An 18805-nucleotide genomic window follows, 5' to 3' on the forward strand; every position below is an offset into this window, starting at 1 on the left:
ACACTTTAGACATAAATCAGTCTTTTCTTTTCTTTTGACTGATTAATGTCATTTTGGGAAGTTACACAAAACGTGCTTTTGCAGAGTTTGCAAATTACAAGCACAACATACAGTTTAAGGCCCACAAATGAGAGACAAATGAAGTTTTGATATCATTGTTTTTATTTTTATTGTACAAAAATACATTTTTCTCTTCGAGCAGCTTCTCAGTATGTGCGATGTGCAAAGAACACAAGTTGTCAGGTATTCAAGTACTTCTTACTCATTGGATTTGGAGGTAGGCCTCCACAGGTATGAGGTAGTGTGTAACATCTCCCAGTCATAGTTTAGTGCTGGAACAATAAAAATCGATGGATCCAGCTGATTGAGAAGGATTAAATACGCTCCAATTTAGAGCAAAAGGAGGCCTATCGCACAGTGTTTTTACAGTGATGAAGAAACCGTGTAACAATGCAAAAGTAAACATTTACGCAAAGAACTTTATCTTGAAATCAGGCCAAAAACATAACTTCTGACGCAGATACAGTTACCAGTAAGTTTCCAACTGGACCTTCATATTAAGAACATACTGCTTATTTCAGGAAACCATTTTAATGCTAAATGTCCTTCAGTATCTAAGTGTATCCAGATTAACTGGAATTAACCTCCCAATTTTGTGAAATCATGCAAAGCACGCTGAAAATAACTCAACCAATCCTTCACTAAGTTCCCATAGAACTAAACGACACTCTTGTGTTTAATGGGATATTTTATTCTATAGGGATGCACCAATCCATGACACTTCAGATACAGTAAATATAACTTTTCTTCAGGATCTGCAAATTTTAAGCACCATCCATCCATTCTTGTACGCTCATCCAATTCAGTGTTGTGGGGCAGCTGGAATCTATACCAGCTACCAGAGGTGGGATACACATCCTCATACTCAGATCATTACTATTCAGATAATCTGGTCTATTATTGTAAAATGTCAAATGAATAACAGACCACTTTTCCTTTAGGAGACATGGCTTTCTCCATGTGATCTGTTAAAATGGTGGCATTTGGGAAGGAACAAAAGGATTTTCCAGAGTGCTTTGCATGCTGGGATCAACTCATTATAAGGTTTTCTTGAACATTTTCACTTTATGAAAAATATACTCAAAAATTAACCAGGTAGACATAAGAAGAGTGGAGTAAGGAAACAGCAGTGTAATCCAGTGTGTAAATTTCAACATCTTCACTGACTGTTGTACTTCTGGGGGATTAAAGTCCTGAGATATTGACATGCAGTTTTTTTTCACATGTATGTGAGCATTGTTGCAGTTCCCACTGTTCACTACTAAAGGCAACACATCAGTTAATGCCCCTTTAAAGCGCAAGGTAACACTGAACTGACAGCAACCACTACAGCAGCTGCTCTTCAATTTCCTTCATGTGACGGAAGGTGATGAGGATATATTTATATTTATATATATTTTTTAGTTGTTGTTTTTTAAGAGGTCAGACATGGGGTGGTGGGGTGTCCAAGGGGTAGTTTGTACTATTGGTGGGACCAAAATAGCCCCACGTCAGGTGCTACTTTACACATCGGCTCAGGTTACAGTTCAACCAAAACACAGAGGCTCCAGAAGCACATGAGCGTGAACAGAAAGTGCTTTTCAGTGTTTAAATCTGTCCTTAGTTTTCTCGTCTCGTCCAAAAATAAAGATATTTATATTCATATATATATATATATATGTACAAAGTCCTACATGTAAACAACACCACGGTGTGGTGGACTCCTCGCCTGTCTGGTGCCAAGAAGTTTCACACAGCAGCTGAGTGTTTCGCTCCATCTCTGAGCTGTGGAGGCAAAAACAAACACACTAACAGACTTCAGTGAAACCACCGTCACAACAACTGCATGATCCTCACCTTTTACCTTTAAATGTAACATAATAATCCTGATCCTGTGGCAGATTCTGCTCTGCATTTATAACCGTAAAGGGTCCGAGCCAGACTCCAACACATGCTGTAAACACTTGTGACCCACACGGATTCACAAATGTTTCATGAACAAAGAAACATTTGTGATGCTCAGATCATTAATTTAAAGTCTGCAGCTGGGTTAAGGGGTTTTGAAGGCACCACAGCCTGATTTCATTTTGTGGTGTCAGTCAGTAAGGAGACAGGTGCCACTAGCTATGTAAAGACCGTGCATCATTGGGTCTGCATTGAGCAGATCTGTGTGGTTTGAGGACCTGAGCAGACCCAAACAACAAGTGGAGGAATCATGGATGTGGCTAAAAGCATCTGTGGTACATTCTCCCTGTCCTTTAAAATGAGATTTCAATTGTACAGTAACATCAAACGACAATGGGAAGAAACAGTGTTGACCTCCTCAAAGCATGACTATAACTATATACACCAATAAATTTAAAAACATCCAATAAAAAACTTTTTTTTCATGTCTTAACTGACTGTATATAAAAGATGGACATAGCCATGTTGGCTCAATGTGAGAGTTTTTGAGCCAGCCTAAAGTGGTGTATTATGAGCACTTTGGCTTGTAACCAGTGTTTATTTTGATTTATTTTAATCGACTAAATGAATACGATTATAATTGACTAAACCTAAAACTGACTATAAAGTGTAAATATTTGTCACATCAAATGCAAATTTTGTTTTCATGCGAAACAAAGAACATTGAAGTTGTACAACAACAACACCAGCAACCTTGGATGCTGAAAAGTTGTATTGTTTCTCTTTGGCAGATCAAATGTGCCATCTAACCTTACTGCACGAGGAAAATCATTGTGATTGGATCACTTCCAACCTCATCCCGCCTTTCTACACAATTGTTCTGATTGGATCTCACCTTTCCAGAATGTTTTTATCTCATTTTTCTTTGTTAATAAATGTGTCAATAAATTTCATTATAATTTTTGTCCTCGTGCATGATTTATTAGTTCTCCTCACCCCTTCTTCCAGTTAAAAGGGAGGTTTTCCTTCCCACTGTCACCAACTGCTTGCTCAATCTTCTGGTTTCTGGGGTTTTCTCTGTATTATTGTAGGGTCTCTACCTTACATTGTAAAGCACCTTGAGGCGGCTGTTTTTATGATTTGGTGCTATATAAATAAAATTGAATTGAATTATTTAGTTATCATCTTGTCATAACAAAAGGTGAAAAGTATGACAAAATATTATTTGGCAAACTTAACAGTGGTTGTAACCAGACTGTGTCCATAATTTTTTCTTCTTCTTTACTTTAATTCCCTCGTAGCATAATCACATGCTTCTGTGTTGCCACCATATCGTTACGTCCCCTAATTCATATTCATGGAGGCAGGATGTGCCCACAATTAAAATGATCACAGTTCTGAGTATTTGCGGGCAGTTTGCTTTGGGTTTATTACAGAAGAATCTGACCACCCCCTAACTGTTTCTTGCCCCCCTCCTTATGTCTACGTGCCACCCCACCCCCCCAAAATCCGAGAAACGTCCCTGGCACTAATCGACTCTATGGGTGTGAGAAGCCACTCACCAGCTTCCTCTGGTTGCTGAGGCAGAAGGTGCAGATGGGCCGCAGGGAGGGCGCGTTGAGGGCGGCGGGGCCGTGCAGGATGCTCTGGTAGCGCAGGCAGGGCTGTCCGTCCAGGCAGTCCTCCCCCAGCAGCAGCACGTTGGCCAGGTGGGAGATGTAGCTGGAGGCCAGGCGCAGTGTCTCGATCTTGGAGAGTTTCCTGTCGGCGGGCTCGGTGGGGATAAGCGTGCGGAGCGCCGTGAAGGCCGTGTTCACGCTGTGCGTCCTGTCCCGCTCCCGCGCGTTGGCCGCCTGCCTCTGTTTGCTCACGCCTGGCAGACGCGCGTCTCCTCCGCTGCTCCTCCTCCGTCTCCTTCTTCGTTTCGGGGCTCCCTCCTCCTGGACCACCTGCCCCGGCTCCCTGCGCGGCGTGCAGCCGCCGTCGGAGCTGTTGCTGGCGCTGTCCAGGTCCTCCAGGTCTGAGGTGAAGCAGTCTGGCTGCACGGTGCGCTCGCCGCCGGTGGACTTCATCCTGACTCTGCTGCGGCGTGACTGGAGCTGCTGGGCCGTGCGGGCGGCTCGCTGAACACCACTTTATCCTGAGGGTGAAAATAGCTCTGGGGGTCGAGCAGCTGCCGCCGATCCGGTGACTTAGGGGGCCGGCACGCCATTTCTAATGACTGACGGCTGCTTTCTGGATCGCCAGCCCGCCACGGAGAAGAGAAGACAGGTGGAGCGTAAAGGGAGTGGAGGAGGGGGGCACCTGTTGTGGTCTGGAGGATATGGGTTTAAATTAGGCTCCACCGAGGTGGGGCTCCCCTCAAGGCCAATAGGCCATATTCCATATTTGATTCAGACTGAAGCTTCTGTCCACCAATATCTGTTTACACTTTAATGGGAAATAAAAACAAAGCAACAATTCTGCAAATCATTTTCCTCACGTCTTTAAGTAGTCTTCAGGAATAGTTCTCCAGGCTTCTTGAAGGACATTCAAAGCTCTTCTTTGTTTCTGCCTTTTGTTCTGTTCTCTGTCAACATGATCCCACACTGCTTCAATAATGTTGAGGTCCGGGCTCTGGGGAGGCCGATCCATGACTGATAGTGTTCCACTGTGTGTTTTTCTGTCCAGGGATGATTTTACTGCATTGGCAGTGTGTTTGGGATCATTGACATGATGAAAGATGAAGCTGTTGCCAATCAGATGGTATTCCATGGTGGTTTAAAATCTGATGGGACTTTTCTGTGTTCCATAATTCATGAATTTTAACAAGATCTCCAACACCATTGACTGAAATGCAGCTCAAACCATGACTGTGTTTTACTGATGGCTGTAGACACTGTTGTAGCTCTCCTGACCTCTTCTGTACATGCTGATGATGATTTGGACCAAAGGTTTGTGGTGCATTCATAACTCTATCAGACCTGTTGCCACTGATTTTAAGTCCAGTTCTATGATGAGATATGCCAGGTTTTCAGCTGATAACTCTTTGGGAATCACTTTGTTGGTGCAAAAATACTATTTTATGTCAATCTGTCTTATCTTTGTCATTTTCATAGATTTATCTAAAGAAATAAAAAGAAGTGATGTGTTTTTGTGAGGCTGTTAGTAACAAGGTGCCTAAAGAAACACATTAAACGTGGTTCTGCCTCTTTAACAGATGGATTTTTTTATTTTATTTGATCCACTATGGAGCGTTTTCTCTTCCTTCTTTCTTTTTCATGGATGAATTATCAATGTTAATATTTACTGAAAGGAAACCATTTCACAGAGATTCAGTCTGGACCTCTCTGACTTTGAACTTTACTGTGTGTGTGCGTGTGTGCGTGCGTGTGTGTATTCACTGGCAGCTCTCCTGGCTTGGCTGTCGGCTCCGAGCTTCACTGAGTGAACAGTCCAGGTGTTTTCCTCCCTGTCCGTCCCGTCCCTTCCCGCTGTCTGTGCCCACCACGATGGACACACACACACCTCCTCCTCCACCTTGCCGAGTGCCATCTTTGGCGGTGGATATAAATATCTGTGAACACATTCGTGTGTGTTGCTGAAAAACCTCTCAGCCACTTTCAGGCTATCACTTTCATTCAGATTAGACCTGAAAGGGGAAGTGAGTTTGGGCTTATTGATGAAATTTAATCTTAACATAAACATTTAAATTTCTCAGATTTTTTTTTTTAAATAATCTTGATATATTTGTATTGTTGTCACCAGAGGGCAGTTAACTCCCAATCATCATTTCCACTCTGTAGCCCTGTTGCCACAGGAGGCCAAACAGTATTTAAATGAACATACTGGACTTAAAAGTCCCCCATAACTTTAAAAAAAAAAAAAAGTTAATATGGAACAATTGACTCAAAACAGCAGAAAAGTCAGCTGGCTCTTTTGCCTTTGGCTGAGAGAGGGAAGGAGAGGAATCCTAATTGGTGTTGAGCTAATGCAACCTCATTAATCTCTTAATCCTCCTTTCCTCGCAGCCTTTGTTGCCCCGACCTGCTGGCTGTGAACTTGTCTGGCCCCTGCAGCAAAGTCAAATGCCTCTCTGCTGCTGCTCTCAGCCAAAGTACCTATTGTAAAGCCTTATCTTTAAAAATAGTTTAAAAGTTTACATAATTAACTAAACAATCAGCAAAATGTGAAGGAATAACTGGAGAGTTTATTTCCAAAGTGTCTATGTGTTGTGTTGTAGAGATAAAAACTAGAGCTGAACTAGGGCTGGGCTGTACATTCATGTAATACCATCTTGTACCCGAAGATGGTGCAGTGAGTCAGCAAACCCTTATTTTGCCAGACACCCTTTTCAGACGTTCTTATTTGCAATGAAAGTCTGCCAGAAGTTAAGCAGCAGGTAAAATGCTGCCCCCGTGGTTAAAAAATTAAAGAAAGAAAACAAAATCTTGAATTCAACAAAGCTTAATTACAGAAGGTACCTGTAAGGAAATTAACAAATTAAAAGCATCATCAAGTTAAAAATACACCAGGGATGTAGCTAAGGGGAGGGCCTCAGGTGCCTCCTCTAAATTCCTTCCGGAAGTCATTTTTTTCTGGGAAACAGCCTTTTTCTCTTCCATGCACCATAAATACAACTGTAGACTTATTTACTCTTAAACTCATATAAATATGGAGCCACCCATTTTGTTACATGCCACACCTAATCAATTTTTATAGAAGCAGGAAGTCTGTCCACAGTCTAAATCATTACAAGTTGCTGAATTTTCAATTACATATAAGTGATTTGGTTTGGTATTAATAAATACACCCCCCCCCTCCCCCCAAGTTCCTGTGCCACCCCATCTAAAAATTCCTGGAGATGCCCCTGCTTCCATATATATTCAGGTTTTTAGGAAGGACAAGAAGCGGTACCTCTAAAGGAGCTTTATTTTCTTACAAAACAGCCAGTAGCCAGTGCTTTGATAAGAAATAACAGATTATACACTGATTAAGAAATATACAACAGCAAATATGTGACAATATAAAACAACCAAGTAAATAAATAAATACTCTTACTGAGGTTTGGATTCACGGTGAAAAGGACAAACCCTGAAGATTTACAGTAAACTGCTGTAAATGAGTGAAAGAACCTAATGAGTCAGCACAGTTAAACTCTGAGGACGTGTTAATGTGTTAGGGTGACAAAATATCTTTTAGTGTTGGGACTGCAAATAATGTTGAACCTCAGGTGAGGATTTTTCCTTTCTGAAGTGTAGGTTGTGTAGGTTTTAGATGTTAATCAAGTCTGGAAAATAGTTTTCCTCTGCAGCTTAAGAGCAATTTCTCATCGGTGTGACCAATTCCCCAAAACAAACAAACATAAAACAGGTTGTCCACGTGTTAGCTTAGCACAAAAACGAGGGATAAGCTGCCTTTTTCTCCGTCTTGTATGTCGGCATCACTAGTTTCCATGCTAAGCTCAGCTGATGGTGACCTTTGGAGTCTGATTACGTCGTGGTGTTTTCCAGATCACCTGAGGGTTTTACCGCCGGCTGTTTGGTGTCAGCCTCGTGTGATAGGCAGCTGGAAAAAACAAAACAAATAAAAAACACGAGGCTGGATAACTACACAGATCATCACCGAGAAGCAAAAAGACACAAACAGCAGAAATTTAACCTTATTTTGTATCTTTTAGTTGGTGTTTTATCTCCCTACACTTGATTATTTTCACTTTTTGTACTTTTTTTGTCTTTGTTTTGTCTTAACTTCTATTTTCTGCCATTTTATCTGCATCGTCTCTATTAAGACTTTTGGCATTCCTCTGTTTTTTTATATCTTGTATATCTTTTCTATACTGTAAATAATATTGTTTTAACTTTTGAATATTTCATTTTAATTCACCGTGGCACTTTGAATGCCTTAGTTTTACTTTTTCACTACTATTTTTTTACATGTTTTTTAAAATATAGAGTTCTGTTGTACCAAAACAATTTCCCCTGGGAATAATTATCATTCTGATTTCCAATAATAATCCAATAATCACACCGTGACGCCTCTGCTTTTGTAAATGGAGGGACAGTAACTGCGTGTGTATATGTAAGCGTGTAAAACCTGAAGATAGTCAGATTAACAGTAACAGTATTTTGTCTCTATCTGTCATTCTGCAATTCATTTCATGTAAATGTGAAAAAAGGCACATAACTTTGACGTTGTGTGACAAACTCTGTATTCCTCGTCCACACGTAATTTTTTTTTCCCCTTGTAAAACAAAGGGGGGCCCAGCAAAAAAACTTTGGGAACCATTGGCCTAACCTAACACTCCTGCTCATCCTCCAAACCTCCTTAACTCCTGACTTCCTCTTTAAAGATTCTCATGCAGAGCGTTTGTATGTCTTTCTCTGCTGAAATTCCTGCACTTTGTCTGTCCTCCAGCTGGTGCAAAACAAACAAAACAGCTTCAGTTACTGGGAAGTTTGAAAAATAATAACAATGATACATGACATGTGATTGTAACGTGAGGCTGGACTGTGGCAATGAACTGCAGCTTGTAAAATCCAAACATATAGAGCAGTGTTTGGCTTTGATCCCCGAGCTTCAATACATCATCGTCTGTAAGTGGCCAGTTCATGAGGCCGGACTCATGTGTTTCTGTTTTTCTTCATGTGAGTCTTCTGTCTCTCATCTGTGAATCTGACAGTCTGGAAAAAGTGACGTTCCTCCAAACAAGGAGGAACAAATAAGAAGCCAAAACACAGAAAACACTTAACAAGTAGGTCCTCTCCTCTTTAAACTGAGGCTCCATGTTCAGTTCTTACCCTCCTGGAGCAGAACGACCCCGAGAATCCATTCTGGCAGGCGCAGACATTCGGCCGGATGCAGCGACTGCCGTAAAGACACTTCTGCTCACAGAGAGCTGAGACACAACAGCAACAGATACACAGTTAGAAGATCAAATAAATCAGTCCTGCTACAACGTTCTCTGTAAGATCCCATCTGAAGTTTATCATTCAAGGCACAAAGAAAACATTTCTGAAACAAAATGAGATAAAAAAAAAAGAAGCTCTTACTTTATATTTAGTGGGCCTGTGAGAGAAACATATCTGTACTGACATGGACTGCCACGTCATTTGACAGAAATGAAAATGATCAACCTACAAGGGCTGAATTCAAAGACACCCTGAAAATCAGTGAAGAAATGATGCAGTGGGCTGATCCCGTTTCTTGGAATTTCATTGCAACAACTCAAAACTGTTCTCTGTAGTTTTTATGCAAGACTGACAACCTGGAACCTTGGATGGTGTCCCAGTCTGAGGAGCAACCTTGTGGTGTCAGATGGACCAAAACATAATGTCCAAGAGGAGTTCTGTTGGATTTATGTCAGATGAGTGTGACAACGAGTCAATGGTATCGATGCCTACGTCCTCCATGCATCCTGCCTGTTCTCACCACATGAGGCTGGGCTTTGTCGTGCACCAGGAGCAACCCGGGACTCACTGCGCCATTATATGGTCTGACAGTCAGTCCAAGGACTTCATGGCAGTCAGGGTACGGTTGTGTAGCCTGCAGTGGTCTGTGGGATATTCCTCCCCAGACCATGACTAACCCACCACCAAGCTGTTCATGCTGAACGATGTTACAGGCAGCCTAATGTCCTGCACTATAACACATCAGACCCTAAACTAAAGTAACTGTTTGTGTCCTGGGATCTCCTACATGATCCTGGACACAGCAAACTTTCTGACAATGGCATGTATTGATGTGGCGTCTTGGAGGAGTTGGACTACCTGTGCAACCTCTTTAGGGTCCAGGTCCAGCCTCAGTGTCACTACTGCTACCAGAAATGACACTGAGGCTAGCCAAAGGCAAAAGTAGTAAAAAAAAAGCAGATGAGGAAGGAAAAGCTGTGAGTGTCCTTCACCTGTAAGGCCTTTCCTGTTTTGGAGGTTGTCTTATTGTTGTCCCTCTAGTGTACCTATGAGTGTGTGTTTGGTTTTGATACTCACGGATCTGACACAGCGTGCCATGCCACCCTGGGGCGCAGTGGCAGGTGTTTGGACCGACGCACTCGCCTCCATTCAGACACTTCTGCAGACAGCTGGCTGAGAGGACACACGATGACAGAAAGCTCTGAACATCATCATCATCAAATATTTGTTCTGTTTTTCATTCACTTAATACATAATGTAAATGAACAAATTGACATATACATTTTTAAATAGCTGAGGTGCAGGGCTGTGCTCACACCCAATGTCAATCACAGCACACAGCCACGGCTCTCACAGCTGGAGTCCAACTGAAGGATGTGTTATGTGGTCTTTGTGGTCACAGAAGTCCACACAGAGCCCCGCCTTCACTCTGATGACATATTTAAATGACTTCGACCGGAGTAGGACTTGAGGGTAACAACAGTTTTCCTAAGAAAGCTTGAGCAAGTCAGCAGGTAACACTTATCTGTAATTCATCTCTTCTTCTTTTGAACTTCTGTCTCTTAGGTAACTGTTACCACTCTGCGAGGGTCAAAGGTCAGTCAAGTGAATCTTTGCAGGCACTACACCTGATGGTTTCCACATGTGAAGCACCTCTGCGGAGGTGTCTGTCAGCAGAGCCTGGAGCTGCTCTCATGACTCCAGGTCAGTCTGAGAAACTCGCCGTGTGCTCAGGAGGTCGGCACGAAAGCAAGGCGAGAACCGAGGAACATTTGCAGTGTTGTTTGTCACCTCACAAAAACTACAGAGCAGAATTTCATGAAACTTATTGGAGACGTGGAGCATGGGTGAAGCAAGGACCTTAAACTGAGCAAAAATATGTTCTTATTTAATGATGTTTTTCATCTGAGGTTGTATTTACCTCATTTCCAGTTCTGCTAAGGATGTTTTTTTTATCCCCAAACATGTAAAACCTTAGAAGTCAAAGAGGCTGTACTCTGACTGTAGGTCAACATAAGAAGAGAGCAGAAGAAGTGTTCAGGTGTTCATGTCTGCCTGAGCGTTACAGATCATTACACGTACGTTTGTCACATCTCTTCCCTCGCCAACCGGACAGACAATCACAAACATCTGGACCAACGCACCGCCCGCCGTTCATGCACATGGGCTCACACACACCTGGAGAGGAGGAATGAGGGAGACAGTTTTAATCAATTAATTCTTTAGTTTGTCCAAAGCATGACAGTAAAAGCACACAATCTGGAAATTAAAGTGACACAAGAGTGATAATTAAAATAACTGGAGCATCTGCAGACAAGGAAGATGACCAGGAGATGAAGAAGAAGTGCTTACTTCTCTCACACCGTCTCCCCATGTATCCCTGCAGACATGAGCAGACGTTGTTTCTCATACACAGACCACCATTTTTACAGGGAGGGTTGCAGACAGCTGGAGGAGAAAAACCATATTAGAGTAAAAGTCCTGTTTTTCCTATATTATTGCACTCCAGTAGCTTTGCATGATTAACAGCTCAAAATAATCCTTATTTATCTTCTACTGGGCCCCTTAGCTCATCTTCTTTCTGAAACAAGGCCTCTTAGCCCCTCCCCATTTAAGCTAGCTTTCTTCTGATTGGCTACTCCTCACCAACAGACATCTGTAATGTCAGTATTAGGATAAACAGTCTCTATTAATACACTAAACATACATAACTTGATTATTTGAAAAACTGGTCATGTTTAATATGAGAATCAACCACTAAAACAGTATTTTTGTGATTTTGAAAAAGGTAAAAGCAGAATAGCTCCAAATGTAGATGCTTTTTTAAAAGACACTTTTAGCTTTGAATCTAGCCTGCTGTAGATTTACCGTTCTGACAGTGTGCACCGTAGAAACCGTGAGGACACTCGCAGGTATTCGGTCGAACACACAAACCTCCGTTCAGACAGACAGGGGAGCAGAGAGCTGGAAAACAAAATTTGCAGTTAAACTTTACCCTAAACTTAAATCAGATCTTTGCCTCCTACAGCATGAGTAACACAACTCACCGGTCTCACAGGACGGTCCAGTCCAGCCTGGTGTACACATGCACTCATCTGGAGATGCACACTGGCCTCCGTTTTGACAGTGACGGCTACACACCACTGCAACCAACAAAAAAAACCATTTATTTAATTCAATTCAGTGAATTTTTATGTTGATTTTGTGGCCTTGACGTGTCAAGGCCACAAAATCTTAGTGAAAGTGGGGAGGAAGACCTCCCTTTTAACAGGAAGAGACCACAATAACAGTTATGAAAGAAAACGTTTTTAAAAAAATATTGTAAATTAAGACCGTAAAATTAGAAAGAATTAAAAGAAACAAAAGAACAATGTATACAAATGTACTGCTGTTTTAAAAGATCTTCACTGATATTGATATAAAAGAAGTAAACTCACTTGTTTCACATCGAGGACCAACAAACCCGTAAGGACAGGAGCAGGTCTGCAGTCCCACACAGGTGCCTCCATTTTCGCATGGTGACCTGCACAAGGCTGCACACATGGAGTTTAGAAATGAGATGTAATACCGACATATATTTTCAGTGCATGCTCTTATAGACTGTAAATAAAAGTGGACATAACCACTGTGACATCAGTCATTGGTTTGTGAAGACCTATTTTGAGGCCTCAATATTAGCTTCACACCCACACTTACTTTGTATTGGTGGAGCTGGAATTAATCTAATCTACCTAGCTAGCTTGCATGGTGTTCAATTACATCTATCAAAATACATACCCGCTAATTAGCATTAAGTAACAAAAAGATAAAATAATGACAATTCACAGAACATGTGGGACTGCACAGCAAACCATATTACCTGTCTACTAAAAATGCCCCAACAGGCACCAACACTATAAACAGAGGTCCACTTAAATGACTCTGATTAACTAAAGTGACGGCTAGCGCCTGTATTCACTGAACCCTGTGTAATTTTAAGCCTTAATACAGTTTAACTGGGTTGCTTATAAAGAAATGGTTTTCATTTTAGGCTGTAAATATTTTTATTTCTGCTGTAAATTTGGATTTACAGTCCATGTCCCTCAAGTGGACATTAGAGGAAGTGTAGTGTTTGTCACTTCATTTTTCATCACCTCAGGTTGTTACTTGTATACATGAGGTGGTGCTATTTACAGTATTACTTAATGGTTAAGTGAGCTTCATAGCAGCTACCAGAGGTAGTTGAAGAATTTATAAGCTATTATAAAAGTTAATCATTCTTAAGTTTTAAGCCTTTAATTAATTCATTGTCTCAGTATGTTATACTAAAAATTCGCATTAAATAGATCCTTGACTGGATTAACTTGGAAACAGAAGCAAACGTTACCTTCCTGACAAGTCTCTCCATGGTATCCTCTGAGACACTGGCAAACATTTGGTGCAATGCAAACCCCACCATTCTTGCACTCCGGATCACAGATGGCTAATAAAATACGGGAAAACAATTATTTTAGACTTAAATTATTAAAAAATAAATTCTAATGCTATTGCTTTTTACCTTTTTGGCAGCTAGATCCAGTGTAGCCTGGTTTGCAGCGGCATGTGTTGGGCGCAGCACACTCCATGTTCCTACCGCATGCATGCCTGCAAACAGCTTGAAGCACAGATGGGGAGGAGCGTTAAGATGTTAAACCTACATATATTTTTCTATTAGACTGGTTTCTCTTTTGTGGCATATGGACTACATACTAGAGATGGCACATACCAATTTTTCATGTCCGATACCGATATCATAAATTTGGATATCTGCCGATACCGATATGAATCCGATATAGTGTGTTTTAATCAATAAAACAGTTTTTTAAATATCTTGCTGCATTTTGTATAAGTTTATACTCAAGTTAAAAAAAAACAAAAAATCACTAAAGCTATTCTTTTATACCTGTATGCAAAAAATACACTGCACCCAAAATATTTCATAGTTCAGCAATACTGATCAATCTAATAACCTTAAACCTACTCCATCCTCCCTATTCTGGTATTTTAAAGAGTAAGCAACCTAACTAATAGGGTTACAAACTCCCAGCAAATAAATAAAAAAGGGAACCACCCTCCACCTCATGATGCTTAATGAACGTAATCAACTTTAATTTGATGCAGTGTCAAAACAAATGCACAGAAATCAATTATTTTTCAAGAATAATTAAATAGATTCAACATCTTTCTTCAACAGAATTGCAGACTGCACAGATGGTACTTTCCCAAAGGAAAAAGTACTATAGCTTACTAGGGTATATTAGACTTAATAGTTACTATATACAGTAATGGACTTCTATACATTTCACATCAGATTAAAACTTTGGGTGTAAGATTCAGATAATTATTTATTAAAAGCTCGACATTTTAAATGAGAATAAGAAAGAAAAGCATGTCTTTGTGCCCCCCTTTTCCCTGTTAATGCCCTATTGGCCCCCCTGGCTAAACTTTGCTAGATCCGCCCCTGCACAGTTACCAGCCGTCAGCTACATAGAAAAAGATCCTGGTCTAGAAAGTAATATTAAATAAATTCTAACAACAGCTTATCAAGGTTAAACGTGCTGCTGTTGTTCAGCCGCTGGTTTCCTCTTTCTGGCGCGAAGTGAGCAATAAACAAACAAGAAAGATGGACTCGCGAAAGAAAAGCTGATCAGCTGATCATTGATCAGTTTCACGATTGAAGTAGCAGCAGGAGAGAGAGAGAGAAGAGGCAGTCACTCCATATATCGGTTGTTAAGCTTAACGCTGGAATGCTTTACAAACATTCAGAGATGAACTTACATACTTGCTTTACTTCTTTCTAGGATAACTTTCTCGGAAATGAAATGCCGGTTTGGCAGCGAGGCTCCAAATGCTCAACCAGACTGCCAACAGGTCTCGCACGCCACAGCCGCTCTATGACGTGCTGCATACTGCTCTGACGTGCTACGGTTATGAGCCGAGTTATGCCATGTCGCAAGTTTTGTGAGGTGCTTTTTTGATATTTAATGGATCATTACATTTTTTATTTCTCTCCGATATCCGATCCAGTAATTTAGGTCAGTATCGGACCGATACCGATACGTAATATCGGATCGGTCCATCTCTACTACATACCAAGACAGAAAGAGAAAGAGAGATTTGTTTGGGGTTATACCTGGCATGTATAGTTAGTAGTTTTGCTGTAGTACTGGGAGTTTTCACGAGCACTAACCAGACAAGTCAAGACTGTGGCCAACAGTGTTGGGCAAGTTACTTCTTCAAAAAAGTAGCTGAGTTAGTAACTGAGTTACAAGATTCTAAAAGTAATTAATTACTTGGAAAGTAACTATTGCTGTATAACTGTATTAACACAATTGATCTAAAATCAGACAAAAACATAAAATCAGAGTAGAAAAAGTTATATTTTTTACTGTAACAACTACAAACATGTTTAATGAATCATATTTCATAGCTTTAAATGCAAATATAAATTGTCATTTTTAAAATCATATGCACAAGTTTTGCAAACAACAAAGTTATTTGCAGCCATTTACCTTTTAACCCTTTTTTAATAACCATTTCAAACTATTTACAGAACAATCAGCTGTTCTGCATTCAATAAGATGCCACAAATTATTTGTGCCACTCCAAATATTTCTGTCCATTATAAAAGAGAACATCACAGCCTGATACCTGCAGGTCTGACAGCAGCAGGTGTATCACTCCTGTTTCTACCTGGAGACAGCAGTCGCCTCATTGTTCTGACACACAACACAAAACTATCCACAACACTACACACTAACTACACAAGACAACACATTAACTACACACTCCAAACACGCTAAACGGCACAAATCTCTCAAAACTCTCTCTCTCTCTCTTTCTGCTGTCTCTCTCTCGCCGTCACTCCTAAAACTTCCCCCTATTCCTAATCAACCAAATGTCATGTTGCCATATCATTTTTTGATTGGTCGACATGGTGCATTTTTCCACCAAAACGAACGGGCTGTTTTTTGTTTTGTTTTTTAAAGTTTTTGCTCATAAGCAGAGAGTGCTTGCTAGCGCTGTCCTTACACAGTAAACGTGATGAAACGATTGAGGAAAAAACACCGCGTACATATTGTTTATCATGACTCTGGTTTTACGTGGCCTATCAGCACAATTATAAACTGGTATATATCACCTTGTTGCTTTGTCATCTTGAAGTGGTCATGTGATTGGCTCACTACTCACGACTACTTTATTCTTCCTCAGTCAAACAGCAGCACTCGTGCGGCTGTTTTGTCCCCTTAGCTCCAGGTGTTGTACCAAAAAGTGATCGTCTACCAGAAACTGATTGCCGCCCATGGGAGCGCGCGCAGCTGCTCAAAACTGTAGCGCCCAGATTACAGCTACTTCCGTGCAACTGATATAAGATGCGGTAAGCTGAACACAGCTTCAACCGTCTGCTTGTTGAAAAATAGTAACGCGACCGTAATAGTAATTAGTTAGATTACTCGTTACTGAAAAAAGTAATGCCGTTAGTAACGCCGTTATTCCCATCACTGGTGGCCAATGGGCTACATTTACTTCTTTACTTTACTTTACTATATTGTCACATAATTAAATTGTATAACATAATTGTAAATAATGTTGATGGCACAAGATAGCAGTGCCCATTTATGCCATATTTTGGTTTTTCTTTTGTATAATTGTATGAAGTCATGACTGGATCTACAGTCATGTAAAGAAGAAAGTTTATTACAGAACTCTATAGAGTCCTTTGCTATCTCTACTTTTAAGATTAGGCTTAAAACTTTCCTTTTTGCTAAAGCATATAGTTAGGGCTGGACCAGGTGACCCTGAATCCTCCCTTAGTTATGCTGCAATAGATGTAGGCTGCCGGGGGATTCCCATGATGCATTGAGTTTTTCCTTTCCAGTCACCTTTCTCACTCACTATGTGTTAATAGACCTCTCTGTATTGAATCATATCTGTTATTAATCTCTGTCTCTCTTCCACAGCATGTCTTTTATCCTGTCTTCCTTCTCTCACCCCAACCGGTCGCAGCAGATGGCCGCCCCTCCCTGAGCCTGGTTCTGCCGGAGGTTTCTTCCTGTTAAAAGGGAGTTTTTCCTTCCCACTGTCGCCAAAGTGCTTGCTCATAGGGGGTCATATGATTGTTGGGTTTTTCTCTGTATCTATGAAGCGCCTTGAGGCGACATTTGTTGTGATTTGGCGCTATATAAATAAAATTGAATTGAATTGAATTGAATTGAAACCAAAGTACACTCTTACTACTTCTATAGGAGCTCAGAGGGTAAGTAACAGCGAGATGCTGGTAATCAAATACACCTGAATAACTTCTCACCATCAAGTGTGAGCATCTCTATAAAAGCAGAAGTTTTGGCAGTTTATGTGTAGCAAGTGTTGAAATCTATTGTTTTACATTAGAACGTGAGAAAGATTAAAGACAGCTGCCAATCTTCCCAGGACCCCATGTACCAGCAAATTCACTCCAAGGTCAGACTGTGCAGTTTCTCTGAGCACTGCACAGTCTGACCTTGGAGTGAATTTGCTGGTACATGGGGTCCTGGGAAGAGATAGTTCCAAACGCCAGATCTGAATCAGGGTGGGGGAGGTTCAATTTCGGGTAGCGTTGAGGCAGTTGCCATGTTGCAACGAGCTTAGCTTCTGTCTTGCTAGCTTGCGCTGTGGTCAGTGAATCTGCACGCGACAGTGCAGCCTAGGCGGAGTAGTCAAACGCAGATCCACTGAGTGCTCAACACAGACAGGATCCTCAAAAGAAAAGTTGATAAAATAAATAAAAAATTTTGTATTGTTCGATACATGTGCGTACCGAACCGAAAGCACTGTATCAAACGGTTCAATATCGATACGAGTATTGTTGCACCCCTAGTAAAGACCCTACAATAATACAACTGAACATGCTGCAAATTTTAGGTTTGCAAATTTGCATCAGAACTGTCAAGAGGGGTGATGATTTGGGCTTGTTCCCAGCCCCCGGACCTGGGTACCTTGCAATCAGTGAGTTCACCATGAACTCCTCTGTATACAGAAGAATTCTGGAGTCAAAGCTAATGCTTGGCTAAAACTGGGTCATTTAACATGACAATGATCCCAAGCACAGCAGCAACAGAATGGCTGGAAAAGAAATAGAATCAAAATAGTCAAAGTCCAGACCCCAACCTGAACCTGCCAATTTTTTTGCCAGACCCTATAATAGTCGTGCATTAACAAACCTTCAAACCTCAATGAACAGAAACACAGTAATCCACAGTGACGTGACCATGACAAATTAAGTCATATATGATTACTTCATGATGTTGCTGCTAAGCTATTTCATGGGGTGTACTTAGTTAACACAAGGTTGCTGCAGAAGAGTCCTGTTGAAAACTCTTTTTCATGGCTGTATCTTATATGAATAATAATGGATATCAAAGAGAGAACAGGTTTACCTTTACAGGTATGCCCATTTCCAGTATATCCTACTGGACACCTTCCACAGCAGAAGCCCCCATCCTTGGCTGGTTCACACTGGACACCAGGAAAACATGGCCGTTCTGCACAAGCCATCAAATGTTCGTCAGCTAGTGTACCACTTCCAGTTGATGACTGGCTGGATGTAGATCTTTGTGCCAGGGAGCTATAGACCTTGTCGGGTGTTGTGAGGGTCAGTACTGGCACAATCTTCGGCATCTCTGATCCTGGCTCAGTTTCATCCCCGTCTGCAGAGAACTCAGACTCAGAAAGTGAGTACGACAGAGAAGTGAGGGCTGCTGTAAGTGGGAGGGCAGGTCTTGGTGGAGTCCAGGGTTTGATCTGGGTGGATGTCAGGTGGTTGAGCTGAGGCTGGGTTGTTTGTTTAGCTGCCGTTACTCTTCCAGGCTGAATGGAGAGCCGAGGTGCAGCGGCAGTTACTTTAACAGGCGTGGCACCAGTAAGAGCTCCTTCAGACTTCTGGAAGATGATCATAAAGTGAGTAAATGGACTTT

At 41.3% G+C, this 18805-nt stretch overlaps 2 protein-coding genes across 4 annotated transcripts in view; both read right to left on the bottom strand.

Moving 5' to 3' along the window:
* Window positions 1–144: 144 nt before the first annotated feature.
* LOC146491675 (transcription factor 15) lies at window positions 145–6735 on the bottom strand. 2 transcript variants are annotated; one of them, XM_085151163.1, is made up of 2 exons: window positions 3507–6735; window positions 145–1847 (listed from the first exon to the last, which is right to left on the bottom strand). In XM_085151163.1, the coding sequence occupies exons 1-2, from the start codon at window positions 4014–4016 to the stop codon at window positions 1641–1643; spliced, it is 717 nt and encodes a 238-aa protein (XP_085007289.1). In that variant the 5' UTR covers window positions 4017–6735; the 3' UTR covers window positions 145–1640. The 2 variants fall into 2 exon arrangements, with proteins under 2 accessions (XP_085007289.1, XP_085007288.1); XM_085151162.1 differs by having other exon boundaries at window positions 1662–1824.
* Window positions 6736–6839: 104 nt separating this feature from the next.
* Window positions 6840–18805, bottom strand: part of LOC146491676 (von Willebrand factor D and EGF domain-containing protein) — a 39142-nt gene continuing 27176 nt past the window's right edge. The window contains exons 23-33 of one of the 2 annotated variants that reach the window (XM_085151160.1): window positions 18269–18770; window positions 13372–13467; window positions 13201–13296; window positions 12272–12367; window positions 11882–11977; window positions 11703–11798; window positions 11187–11282; window positions 10917–11012; window positions 9912–10007; window positions 8724–8821; window positions 6840–7491 (exon numbers count right to left, since the gene is read on the bottom strand). In XM_085151160.1, the coding sequence (XP_085007286.1) occupies window positions 7471–7491; window positions 8724–8821; window positions 9912–10007; window positions 10917–11012; window positions 11187–11282; window positions 11703–11798; window positions 11882–11977; window positions 12272–12367; window positions 13201–13296; window positions 13372–13467; window positions 18269–18770 (1389 nt within the window). In that variant the 3' untranslated portion in view covers window positions 6840–7470. Of the gene's footprint in view, window positions 8822–9911; window positions 10008–10916; window positions 11013–11186; window positions 11283–11702; window positions 11799–11881; window positions 11978–12271; window positions 12368–13200; window positions 13297–13371; window positions 13468–18268; window positions 18771–18805 lie in introns of both variants that reach the window. The other variant, XM_085151158.1, reaches the window with a different exon arrangement.

Source organism: Neolamprologus multifasciatus, chromosome 23 (genome assembly GCF_963576455.1).
Source record: "Neolamprologus multifasciatus chromosome 23, fNeoMul1.2, whole genome shotgun sequence".
Classification (NCBI taxonomy): domain Eukaryota; kingdom Metazoa; phylum Chordata; class Actinopteri; order Cichliformes; family Cichlidae; genus Neolamprologus; species Neolamprologus multifasciatus.

What these genes read in the sequence shown, in the direction of transcription:
- LOC146491675 (XM_085151163.1), bottom strand. Translation starts at nt 4,016, where the DNA reads ATGAAGTCCACCGGCGGCGAGCGCACCGTGCAGCCAGACTGCTTCACC. An exon ending in TCAGCAACCAGAGGAAGCTG is followed by an intron (nt 1,848 to 3,506) that starts GTGAGTGGCTTC and finishes GAAGTCTGTTAG; the next exon opens with TGTGTTTGTTTTTGCCTCCA.